At 41.5% G+C, this 13376-nt stretch overlaps 1 protein-coding gene across 1 annotated transcript; it reads left to right on the forward strand.

Annotated features, from left to right (window-relative positions):
• Positions 1 to 1261: 1261 nt before the first annotated feature.
• Positions 1262 to 12920, forward strand: pgd (phosphogluconate dehydrogenase). Its single transcript, XM_083768474.1, has 13 exons — positions 1262 to 1389; positions 2376 to 2451; positions 2570 to 2749; positions 3839 to 3904; positions 4098 to 4216; positions 4364 to 4430; positions 4546 to 4680; positions 5020 to 5209; positions 7634 to 7764; positions 8154 to 8287; positions 9600 to 9699; positions 11562 to 11684; positions 12369 to 12920. Exons 1-13 carry the CDS (start codon positions 1382 to 1384, stop codon positions 12486 to 12488), a joined length of 1449 nt encoding a protein of 482 aa, XP_083624600.1. The 5' UTR covers positions 1262 to 1381; the 3' UTR covers positions 12489 to 12920.
• The last annotated feature ends 456 nt before the right edge of the window (positions 12921 to 13376 follow it).

Here is a 13376-nt window from a genome sequence, read left to right on the forward strand (position 1 = left end):
CACACACACGCACACACACGTGCAATCGTGCATGTATGCACACACACACACAGGGGTGAAAACATCAGATCCACCTTCCGGGCGTGGCATAATAAAATGTATTACCTTCCTGGCACTGCACTAGTGTGACAACCAGCAACACTGTGTATCTGAGTTTTATCGTTTGAAAATGTAAATGTTTTGTGTGTAGCCTACTGCAGTGCTGTACCACAAATTGCCTCTCAGAGGACATTACGTTTTCTATAAAGTCAAAGTCTTCCGGCCCAGCGGACATAATTATTCATTGAGTGGAAATGATCTCTGTGAGAGAATGACAGATATGATCAAAGAGTTTCACTTATCCAAGAGTTATGCACTGCTATACTAAATCACATAAAAATGAGTTGCTAAGAAAATAAAATAAACTGTGTTTCAGGCTCTCAGCAGAATATGGAAAAGGTTGTACTATGGTTAATACCATGTTATAGGCCTACCAATTATGGCCACTTTGGCCATCATGAAAAATCACTGAGATATTTTCTTTAATATCATTATTTTTTTGTGTAGTGGGAGTCTGGGATACATGAAGAGGATCGGATTCAAACTAGCATCCTTGCTTGCACTAATTGGACTGTGCCACCATGAACTCACACCATGAACTGATTGAATTACTTATTAATAATGATAGAAAATGCATAAAATAGTAAAATTGTGCCGTGGGCAGTCACAATGCCTAAACGCCCAGTCCACACGAATGATGGAGATTGCTGCAGCAGAGATAAATTGCAGCGACCCTGTTGCAGCAATTTGGGTGTTCTGTTTCTGTTGCAACTTGCAAGTGGTTTTGCAACCACTTGCAAGTGGTTGTGTAAATTTCAACTGCAATTCCTTGCATACATACTAGTAATGAATCATAGATATATATGTCTATGCTATTGCTAGTAATAGTTCACGTGATTGTATACTACACTGTGCTAGTGGGTGGGTGTGTCTATCTCTATCACGTCTGAGTAGCAGAGATTATCCAACAGGAGAACTGATATCTCTGCTCAGATTTCTGAACCAATGAGAGCTCGCGAACAATGTTGCTACAGCTTCTTTGACGCCAGGTGATAGGCAGATTTTTGCATGGGCGTAACCGTTGAGTTTTCGCCCCGTTAATTCAATGGGAAGTCTATATCCCATATCCCAGGGAGATTGTCACACTGTGATTGGCTAATTGTTATACGTCCAGATGATTTAGCCCAATTACAGTGCGACCATGCCATCGGGCTATGGGAGCCGAACATCAACAACGAGGAAGTAGCGAGGGGGGAGAGGAAGCCTCTTATAAATAAAAGAGGATTGGTTTGTACATGCAACTGTCATTTGAAGACGAACAGCGGACCCATTGAGCAAAAACATGGCTGAGTAAGTTCCCTGTGACTTTTTACACTTCGATTTCGGTGCAGTTGATTGATGTTTGAGTCTTTAAGTCTGAACGTAAAACTGACATTAAACTGAACTCACGTCTGTGTCACTGTCAATTGCACTTTTTTTGTGTATCCGATTTGCGTATGATTTAGCTTTCGATGGATGACATTTGACATGAGAACGTGACGTGAGACTTTGAAATGTGTAGTCGGCTAGACGGTTACAGACTGTTACACACACACACCGTTGTACTCAAAGCCATGGATATTATGCGTAGGACTATGCCATGAAACCGAATAGGGGTTTGAATTTTCTACGTACTGACATTTTAGTTAAATGTTCCACTAGCGAGAATAACTTTTGCCTACAGTGTGACATCATCGCGCCCTAGTATGTGCGTGCGAGTAGGGAAAGGGAATAGACGTCATCTGAGTGAGTCTTGTCGGGGGTGCACTGCAAACCCATGGTGCAAACAGACAGGTGGTTTTATTGGATTTGGGCATTTGGCTCTCTTTTTTGGGGGAAATTGAATAGGTGGAATACGTTGCTACAGGGGGAAAACAACCTATATACAGTATTTAACTGGATATCCGTCTTTGGGTATTAAGGAAAGCGCTATATAAGTCCCAGGTATTATTATTATTATTCCTCCATCTCCTAGACAATGTTTGACTCTGCAAGCCAGGCCCCCTGTGTCTCAAATAAATTATAGCAGTATAAGGATGTTTTTCAACATTACACAGCAATTTTAGCTGTTCTTGTCATTGAGCACATGAATTGCATTATTTTGTGAAAACCCAAGTTGCTTCTTTGTCTATATACTGGTGTGAATAAAGGCTAAAGTTGGTGTGCCAGATGCACAACACACACATTTGTAAATATGATTATAGTTCCTCTCGCAGAGCAGATATCGATATCTCTTTCCTCCATCTCCTCTGCAATACATCAATTTATAAATGTTTTTTTTATACTTCCTCTCACAGAGCAGACATTGCACTGATTGGTCTGGCCGTAATGGGCCAGAACCTCATTCTGAACATGGATGACCATGGCTTTGTGGTAAGCTATTTAATCATGTCATACGTATTTAGCATTTATTGAGTGCGTCTCCTGAGCCATAGGATGCAGTCTAAACGTGTTTTTTTTCTTTCTTCCCCTTCATCCGAACCCTTTGCAGGTCTGTGCTTTCAACAGAACCGTGTCCAAGGTGCATGAGTTTCTGCAGAACGAAGCCAAAGGAACCAAGGTGATCGGTGCAGAGTCTCTGAAGGACATGGTGTCTAAGCTGAAGAAGCCCAGGAGGATTGTGATGCTGGTCAAGGCTGGTCAGGCTGTCGACGACTTCATCGATAAACTGGTCAGTGGAGTGATGATGAGTCATTACTGATCATGATCATTTTATTTTTAACCTATTAAGACCTGATTCTACAAGTCTTCCAAATCCTGACAGTTTTCTGAAATACATATCACTGGTGCTCAAACCTTTTCATGTCAAGGACACACAGAATTATCTGTATTTGGCTGCGACTCCCATCTGAAAATATGATGTTCCAGGGACCCCCCCAGAAACAAATATTTGAGGTGCACTTTGTGCCACGCTATGAGCTTTTACATCGAGTAAACGAGTCGCCCCTTTACCAACTCGCCCCGGACGTACAGCCAGCGGAACTGCGCGGCCTGGTATTCCTAAAGTAACATAAGTAAATTATGGTTAAACCTAACCTTATACCTAAAATGAACCCCAGTAAAACTCTGCCTAACCTTAAACTTATTTCTAACCTTATTCTCGGGCGGCGGTGGCTCAGGGGTAGAGTGCCTGGATGGTAACCGTAAGGTTGCCAGTTCGAACCCGGGCTCCCCCAGAGTTACTGCCGAAGTGTCCTTGATCAAGACACTGAACCCCTAATTGCTCCCGATGTGCTAGTTGGTGCCTTGCATGGTTTCCGCTGCCATCGGTGTATGAATGTGTGTGTGAATGGTAATGCACATGTAATGCACAATCTCTGTAAAGCGCCTTGGATAAAGGCGCTATATAAATGCACCATTTACCATTTAATGTGTACGTCTGTCTAAGCATTTCTATGTGCAGGGCTAACCCTGGGTAAATAATAAGAAGATGGAGATTAAAAAATAATAATACAGTAAAGGTGTGCTCTAGAACAGGTTTCCAACCACTGGTACTATAGTACCACTGGTGGTACACAGAGGACTGAGAGCCAGAGGAGTCACCCAAAAAAGATAAAAGCGGAATGAAATATTTATATTACTACAGGTAGATCTTCTGACCAAGCAATTGGTTGAAATAGGCTATCCAGCCTATGCTCCTGTATTTTAACCTCAGTTATTATGGTGGTACTTGGAGAGCGATATATTAAGGGAAGAATTGCAGCTTCTGAGTTCTGACTGATTATACCTGAAATGGCTTTTTGTGTGTGTTTTACCAAAGGTTCCTCTTCTTGAGAGTGGGGACATCATCATTGATGGGGGCAACTCTGAATACAGAGACACAACAGTAAGTCACAGAAATGTTGTTTACCTAAGACATTAGCAGGGCTTAAAGTTCTCATAGGGGTCATTTAATGAGATCAGTGCAGATTTGCAAAAACACATTTTCAGTCTTGGGATTGTTTTTGGCTTTAAGCCCTGCATTAGTCTTTACTGCTTTAGTTTACGGCATAGTGTTTTCTGACTGTGTGTGTGTGTAGCGGCGGTGTAGGAGTCTGAAGGAGAAAAATCTACTCTTTGTGGGCAGTGGAGTCAGTGGTGGAGAGGAAGGCGCACGATATGGACCTTCACTGATGCCAGGAGGACATATAGAAGCCTGGTGAGAGACATGACACTCTACGGGTGGGGTGGGGGGTGGGCAATTAAGCCTCAAAGTTGGCACACAATGTTTTATTGCAGAGTTACTATTCAGAGAGTGCCACACTGAATCAGTGAGCTTATTGCTGCACTGTTGTTTCTCTCACAGGCCACACATAAAGGACATCTTCCAGGGCATTGCTGCCAAAGTCGGAACATCACCATGTTGTGATTGGGTCGGTGAAGTACTTTGTTGTTGTGGAACTATGTAACCCCGCCCCCCTCATGATGATGATGGTAAATAATCTTTTAAAATGGTTCTATACTCCTTTTTTTCCCCTTCTTACACAGGTGGGTGACGAGGGTGCAGGTCACTTTGTGAAGATGGTTCACAATGGTATTGAGTATGGAGACATGCAGCTCTGCTGTGAGGCCTACCACTTGATGAAAGATGTCCTGGGCATGGACCATGATGAAATGGCAAAGGTAAGAGTGTCACAAGGTTATGAACACGGCTTGTATGCCCCCCATTCATGGCACGGCACTGACTGTATCTGTTCATATCAACAGCCTTCTTGTTGTCAGTTTTACACGGTCATAAATAAAATGCCACGGTAAAGTCACCTGCCTGTTACAGGCAGGTGACTGTTAGGAAGGACGTCCACACACCGATCTCAAGCTCCCATGCACTTTATTAATCAGACAGGTACAAGGTTTAGACCCTTGTGGGTCTTCGTCAGGTATGAGCAATGACAGAGTAGGCGTGTTTATATACATCACCCGCCTGGCCTTCTTTCACAACTCTACTCTCTCTTCTTTACTTAGACTTTCGACAACTGGAACAAGACAGAATTGGACTCCTTCCTCATTGAGATCACAGCCAATATCCTGAAGTACAAGGACTGTGATGGGGAACATCTACTTCCAAAGATCCGCGACAGTGCCGGCCAGAAGGGGACAGGGAAGTGGACTGCCATCTCAGCCTTGGAGTATGGCACACCTGTCACCTTGATTGGTAAGGGAGAGGAGTTGGTTTACCATATTCTAGACAAGGAAGTAGCTATTTGTCCTGTTCTCTTCCTCCCTGGCTGGCCATTGTTGGCAGTCGGAGGCCATGTTTCAGTACACTACATGTGTTGTGCTGTAATTCTGTCAACAAAGTAATTAGCTCTTCGCTAAGCCCCACCCACTCCACTCTGCGATGGCAAGTTCTCACCCATTGAGTTGTGTGTTAAATGACAGGATTTCTCCATATAAATCAATCATTTCAGTAGCAAGAGCTTCTAAATGTCTTCTAAATTTTGTCAAGGCCTGCAGTAGGCTATGCACTGGACAGATGTGCATGACATTATTTCAATAAATTAGAAATACTAGGAAATTAGGTAAAAACAACTCGATCAACTTCAACAACCGTCCAACGGGAGCTTTCATGTAATGCACGTTAAGACTACGGTGGGTAATACCTGGGTGGGTCAGTCGTTTAACTTTTCCAACGTTAAGCTATGTACGTGTTCAACAACACAGCCATGCAAAACAACATTGACAGCTATGAGGTGTCAAAAGCTTGCCATCCTTAGCAACGGTTGCTAAACTATTTGGCTGCCATTATGGCTTGTAAACTCCAAGAGACTGATCAGTGGACTTGATTGATTACTTTATTAAAAAGCACAGGAAAGTACAGTTCAATATATGGATGGATGTACTCAAGAGCGATGCAGAAGTACCAATGAACTGGCCAGATGTATGGAGAACCGGGATGACGATGGAGGGCTCGTCTGAGGACGACCTAGAGAATATATGGCTTGAGACTAGTTGCACCCTTAAATTAGTTTAACCACGATGCCTCTCACAAAAAAATATTTTTAGTGAGTGACACATTTTGTAGTATAAATTAGGCTCCATTCTATTGGATGTTTGTATCACAAAATCGCAGTTGAAACTTTCATACACTACAGTAAGTTCTATTGGAGTCAAATGAGAAAGTAAATATGATGTGATGTTATAGCTATTATTCACTGCTCTACAATATATTCTTAGCATACAAGGTCAAACGGTAGTAGCCACAATGTTTTAAAAATAATTGTAATGTTGGGATATTCCCTTGTTATGGCCTCTTACCAGTATTACCAGTCGGTGCCAGGGGATCTAAAATGAGAGGAAGAGATAGAGGCAGAAGAAAAGGGCCTATTGTGTGAGGGTTGAGCCAGTGTGTATCCATGGGATGGCAAGTGGATAGGCAGGCTCAGCAGTCTGCATGGCTGGATTTCAACCCTCAGTATGGATGACATTCCACACCACGATAGGTTGTTGTGACACAATGTATTCTATGTTCTCTTCCTCCTATCATACTTTTTCACAACGCTGTACCAGTCACCACTCCCTCTCTCTCGCTGTCCCTCTCTTGTCGTTGCACCCTATAGTTTTTTTTGCAAGTCATGCTTACTTACATATTTCTGCCGGCATTTTAACATTTCACAAATTCTATCAAAGGTAGAAAGGAAAAAAGGACTGTACCTGCTGTTTGAATTGTTTGGTTGGTACAGGAACTGGCCTTTAATGCAGTGGACTTTTACTTCCTTGTAAATGTGGCGATGGCAAGTCTTAAAATGCTGAGTCATCATGGTGAACTTCTTTTGCGTTTACCTTGGGACTTCATCAGCCCTGTAAGGTACTTGATGTCAGCCTTGTCTTGGCAGAGAGGTGGCACATATTTGGTGACGCGTATCTTTTATGAAAGAAGAAAGGGAATATAGGCCAACCATTGAGTCATGCAAAGCTTTGGCTTGCCATGAGTTGGATGCTGCCACTTGGAAAGTGGCTTCGCAGTCACAAAGCCACGGGCACTGTGCTGAGAAATGGCTTCTTCCTCCAGACAATCAGGTTTATGAACGAGCAGACCAGGAAGGAAGAATGATAATAATTTTCGGAAAGGCTAATCTCTTCCCCCCCCCCCCCCCCATCTGCGGGTGTGCGTGTCTTTACAATCTCACACACAGCCTCTCGCACCTCAATATTTAACCGCATGTGCATTGACATGACATTAGGGAGCTAATGATCCTACCAAGGCAATGGTAGGGGGAAAACAATGAATTTTACTTCAAGATTTATTTGTTCTTGAACTAAGTTATTTGTCGTCTACTAATGCAATGCCTTTTATTTTGCCAACTCATAAATTGTAATTTAACAGTGTTGTTGAATGCATACGTGTGAAATATAAAAGTTACAAATCAGAAAGCAAGACAAGTGTGTACTACTCGTGTGTGTGTGTATATATATATATATGATTTAGTAATTAATCAGTTTTCAATTCACTGTTCATTCAAACTGTCTGCATGGCAGAGTGCACAGCTGCTGTGTACAGCTCTTACAACATGTGATGTACTCAACCACACTAACCCTGTCTCCAATCCATGCGACTCTTCTTGTCTGTGTCTCTCAGGGGAGGCTGTCTTTGCGAGATGTCTGTCTTCTCTGAAGGATGAGAGAGTGCAGGCCAGCAAGAGCCTGTCTGGGCCCCAGGGAATCAAGTTCAGTGGTAGCAAGACTACCTTCCTGGAGGACATCAGAAAGGTAGGAAAGGCAGAGGGTCGTAGTCAAGCTGTCATTAGTCAAACGTGCACATTGTCAGTGGAATATTGTGACACAGCCAGGAATGCCACATCCACAGCACTGTTTAGGCTCACTTGCATCACTAGATGCCCTAAGGTCTAATAATGGCTTGTCCTGTCCAATCTTTAGCCGTTGATGGTCAGTTATAAGTGGATGCATCTTTTTAAAATATTGCTGCAAGGTTAATATTAACGGGACCATACAAAGCATCATATTTGAAAACCAAGTTAAGTAAGGAAGAACTGTGTAATCTGTAGTCTACAGATTCAAGCACAACAGAGTAAAAATGCTACAGTTTCCCTCTTTAAAAAACAAACTAATACATTCTCTTTTTTTTCCTTTTTTTTCAGGCCCTCTATGCTTCCAAGATAATCTCCTATGCCCAAGGCTTCATGCTACTGAGGGAGGCAGCCAAGGAGTTTGGCTGGAGCCTTAACTACGGTGCCATCGCTCTGATGTGGAGGGGAGGGTGCATCATCAGAAGGTACAGTACAGTGAACCCGGGCACACGGTTTCTTCACATCACACCACACTTTGTCCTCTGTCTTGTGCAACCTCTGTCAACAGCTGTCCCTTACTTACTACTGATGGTGAAACTATGGTCATGTGGTTTGAAGAAGGTTTGACGAGTGGGGAAATGAGTCTGAATATAATTCACTTTGATGCTGTTTGATAATTATGATTTTGTAAAATATAATTTAACCCGTTTGGACCCGAGGCCAATTCTAAATGTGTTGTCTGAAAAACCTTTATTCAATATAATGTATAAATAATAAAGTGAGGGGCGCCTGGTAATGTTGAGAAGAAGCATCATTTGAACTTTTTGAAGCCTGCACATATATTTATCCAGGTATAAATGAGTTAAGGTTACTCTACAACAACTGGCTCCATAAATTGGTTTGTAAGAGAACTGGTAGCTAAATGTAATTGTACCTGTATATTCCCTATATACAGTATGTACACATACCAGACAGTGGACTGAAACTGGGGGCTTCATACAAAGGATAATATTTTAGATTGGGGGGTGAGATAAACTACAAATGATTCCCGAGCACAGCACGGCACGGCTACGGCTCACCACTCCAAGAGATGGGTCAAATGCGGAGAACAAATTTCACTGCGGTAACGTATGTGACAAATAGTAGGACTTTGACTAATCACTGTAAAGTCCTCATTAGCCAGATTTATAATCATCAAATAGGTGTTGGATAGAGAACCAGCTGCAGTATGTTGTAATCCTTATTGAGAAAGTGGCAAAAAAAAGAAGTGATGAGGTTTCCTGTCAAATGAGAATCAGAGGGGAATGGGGAAGTATGAGATTCTGAAATGTATAGACTGTGCAACCTGGCAGGTGTGTTGCATAAACCTAAAACAAATGGGACACTCCATAATGACTTCTCATAAATTAATCTGTTCTGAAACTAGTTTCAAAGGGCAATGTGCTCTGTGTGCTTGAAGCTTAGTACTGTACATTCTGCAAGGTTAAGTTTAATGGACAATGATTCTTTGATAACACTAGTAATTGTAATGACTAATTATATGATTTTCTTTCGATAGAAGCCCATTTCCACTGAATGTAAATACTGTAAAGGTTTTTCCTTTTAGCTTTACATGCAATTCAATGTTTACCTCTCTCCCCATCTCACAGTTGTAAGAGGAAAAAAACTGGGTTCTGTTATAAAGAGATTTTGAGATGGGACAAAAAGCACTGTGATCTCACTTTTCCCCCCCTGTGGTGGAAAATCCATATTTTTTGCTACTGTGTTGGGTAACATGTGTTTTCCCACCTCCATCAGTGTCTTCCTGGGGAAGATCAAGGAGGCGTTCGACAGGGACCATGACCTTCAGAACCTGCTGCTGGACGACTTCTTCACTAATGCAGTACAAGAGTGCCAGGTAGGCACCTGGCACGTTGGGACATAACACAGCGTTACTGTAACGTGTGTGTGTATATATATATTTTTTTTTAAATTTAATTAACTCCGTTACCGTTACTACCGGTACTCGTGTAGTCTCTGCTAGAGACTGAAGAACGAGTCTAGTAGTGCGGGGTAGACGCGTGCTGCCGTGTTACTGAATAAGATTGTCATGGCGGTGGCAAATTTTCTCCAAATGGGCTATATAGTCCTATATGATCTAGTCTCACTACTTTGTCGAGCACAAAGAAAAGAACATTTCAATGTAAGTTATGTTACTAACTAAGACCCAAGCAGCACGGACAACTTTTGCGCGCGTGTGTGGATTTCTAAACAATCTGTAAGAGCAGCTATCTGCACATACAATGTTCACTGGAGCAGTAGAACCCCTGTTGTCGCTAGCCTATACTTGTGGTACGTTATAATGGATCTCTTGTAGCCCGCCCACCCAAAATAACCACCGGTATCATTATCAACAGTACTGAAATTAAGGCTATGAGGGCATTAATGGCCTGGAGTTTTGTTCCTTTTTTTTATTTTTATAAAATAACTTACTCACTTTTTGGTGTAAGTAATTGGTAAAGTAACAGTTACTTTTGAAATTAAGTAACTAGTATGTTACTGTATAGTTACAGTAACTATAGCACAACACTGCAGGTAGGAGGAAGTGGTGAATGCCCAAATCACCACAGGCAATTTGTCAATAATATTTCCTCTTGCAAGGAGGCGAAAACCATAGTTCTGCAACCATCGATTATTTTCTTTGCGATTATTCTATTGTCTTTTTTTTAAATATTAAAACCAATTACTTAATCATACCTATTACCAATTGATTTAATCAATTATAATAAAATTAACTACTTAATCCCTATTTTATATTTCAGTGTACAATGGTGTCGTGCAAAAATAGCCAATCTACAAGTTACATTGCATCACATGTGATGTGTTGTGAGCTTGTAACTGAAGAAAAAATACCCATAAAAAGACTAATCAGGTTTATTCCTAAATCTTACATTTCCCAGGTTATAATCTCCTGTACAAATTAAATTTACAGGTGTGTGTGTGTGTGTCAGTTTTTTCTTATAGTGTGTCGATGATGTAAAAGGGAGCATGACGAAATGTCGATTTTCTTTTAGTCTCACCCCTATAAGGTAAACGAGCAACCCCGTCCTATCAAAGTATAAATCAGGCTTCAGAGATTTAGAACACTGGTTGGCATCAGGACACAAAGCGGACCAGATCCATAAATCATGTCTTGTGCAAACCCACTGCAAACCCCTTGAGGATTATTCTTACAATGAATCAATGACAAAATGTGGTGGATACAATGTGTGCAAGCACTGCAATACATATCATATCTTTTATGACTACATCACGCTGATGTGTCCGATGACAGCGCAAGGAGGAGTGAGTCGGGTAGAAGGTGAAACTTCTCCCCACAGAATTCCCATTTAGACCTGAGGCTGATTCTAAAACCTAACTTATGTTTTCTGAAAACCTTCAAATTGCTACGCTATCTCCTCTGTCTATTAATTACAACTACATTCTCATACATGACAAGAATTGTCAAGTATCCGCCTACAGTACATGGTGCTCTTACTACAGACAAACTAAATTGAGATGTGCCATGGTCATCATCAACACTGATGGACGAACAAGGAAGGAACTACAGACAGATGGACCATCGATATAAATGCGTTTAAAAATTGAAATGCACTCATAAGTCTATTGTCGGTACATCCCTAATTGCAATCTGCTGTAATATACTGTAGGTTTGGGGTGTTGAATTTGATTCATCGTACATCGATACCATGCTTTGGTCTGTTCCCATTCTTGCTATAGGAGTCATGGCGCAGGACCGTGAGCACAGGCGTCCAGCATGGCATCCCCATGCCCTGTTTCACCACGGCACTTTCCTTCTATGATGGGTATAGACATGCTGTGCTTCCAGCTAACCTTCTCCAAGTAAGTCCGTTGATAGTGGGAAAACTAACTCCGTCTGAACATATGGCTAACTGTGGGAAGTGCATGAGATTAAAATGATCTTGTTTCAAGTAGCTGGTTATAGTAGGTCTGTTTTGGTCCTTGTGGGGATGGCTAATCTTATTAGGCATTTTATTTTTAAATGTAGATATGTTTGGGGCTTTTTGCCTTAATTGATAGATGTACAGTAGGTAGACAGGGGGGGCGACGAACCGCGACACACTGTCATGCTGGATTACCAGCCAAGGTGCCTGGACTGCTAAACCGGCCCAGGCTGGCATTTTTTATTTTAAAATTGTCAATCTACACTACAAGCTCTAAACTCACAACGTGTCAGATTTTTAACTGTTCAAGATAATGAAGGGATAAGGTGATGTGCAAGATGGGGCCCTGTGTGTGTGAGGTATGAGTTTCTATATCCTTAAGCAGATTTACCAACGCTGAGCTGTCTATTTAAAACCTGTTCAGCGCATTTAAAACCAATTTAAGAAATGTATTGTCATGGATTAGCATAAAAAGTAAACTTATGGGACAGTTTCTTCTTTCTCACCTTTATGTTTGTCTGTCTGTATCCGGCTGCAACTAACTGGCTACCTAACTGAATTTAGGAATCTTTGGAAATAATCCACAATCATTAAAATGGTACCTTTTCTGTTCTCACCTTAGGCCCAGAGGGATTACTTTGGAGCACACACATATGAGCTGCTGTCCAAGCCTGGCCACTTCATCCACACCAACTGGACTGGTACTGGTGGAAACGTGTCATCTTCTTCCTACAATGCCTAAGGTGGAATTCCACATCTAGTCTGCAAAATAAAATGATAAACGAAACTGAAGACCATGTGGGCAGCTGCCTACGAAAGAATTTCCATGACACATTCCTTCTCTCCAGAAAAGCCTGAATATTTTAAGGCCCAACATATTTCACTAAACCCCTGAAGTACAACTTGTATTTTATTGAAATACTCAAAATTATATTGTTACTATTTTATTTCTTTATGAAGTGGAATCATTTTACGTATACATGTACTCTACCACATTGAATTAATGGAATGTGTTCTGATATAGGGCATTTTTCTTGCCAGTCAGTAAACAAGGTGGCAAATGGGGGATGGTCTGGGCTATCAAGTTAGTCGTCACCAGTCGCGTTTGGCTCAGAGTTCAAAAGGTGAACCATTGCACTGTACTGTATTAGGCTAAATAAAGACTTCAATCCCTTTATAATACGCTTGTATGGTTCTTACTCCCTAGCCAGGTGCAACAGGATTGTGTGTGTTTTACTCTTTATGTAGCCAGGAGTAAAATTGGGCAGCACCTGACTTGGCATACCATGTTTTGAGTGGGTTGCTAACTTGCTATGTAATACCCTGTGTGTATAAATGACCTGTCTAGTCAAAAACTGAAACTATTATTACAGTAGGCTGATTAATTATTTTATCCCTTCAATAATGCCAATTTGTATCGTTTAGTTTATCGTTTAATTTAGTTTTATTAATCATAATCGGGGGTGAAAGAAATCCCATATGCCTCTGTTGGTATTCAGCTATTCGCACACACCTGTGTGCTGGCAGGTTGCTCAAAATAAGACTACAAACCAACCAATAAGACTACAAACCAATAGAAGCATATTTGGGGGTTGGGGGAAATATATATATTTTCTTTGGGGGGTGATAC

This window comes from Protomyctophum parallelum (genome assembly GCF_964188405.1).
Source record: "Protomyctophum parallelum genome assembly, chromosome: 7".
Classification (NCBI taxonomy): Eukaryota; Metazoa; Chordata; class Actinopteri; order Myctophiformes; family Myctophidae; genus Protomyctophum; species Protomyctophum parallelum.

Coding starts and splice junctions, on each gene's coding strand:
- pgd (XM_083768474.1), top strand. Junction 4,681..5,019: donor ACCATGATGAAATGGCAAAG/GTAAGAGTGTCA, acceptor TTCTTTACTTAG/ACTTTCGACAACTGGAACAA. Junction 11,685..12,368: donor TTCCAGCTAACCTTCTCCAA/GTAAGTCCGTTG, acceptor TTCTCACCTTAG/GCCCAGAGGGATTACTTTGG.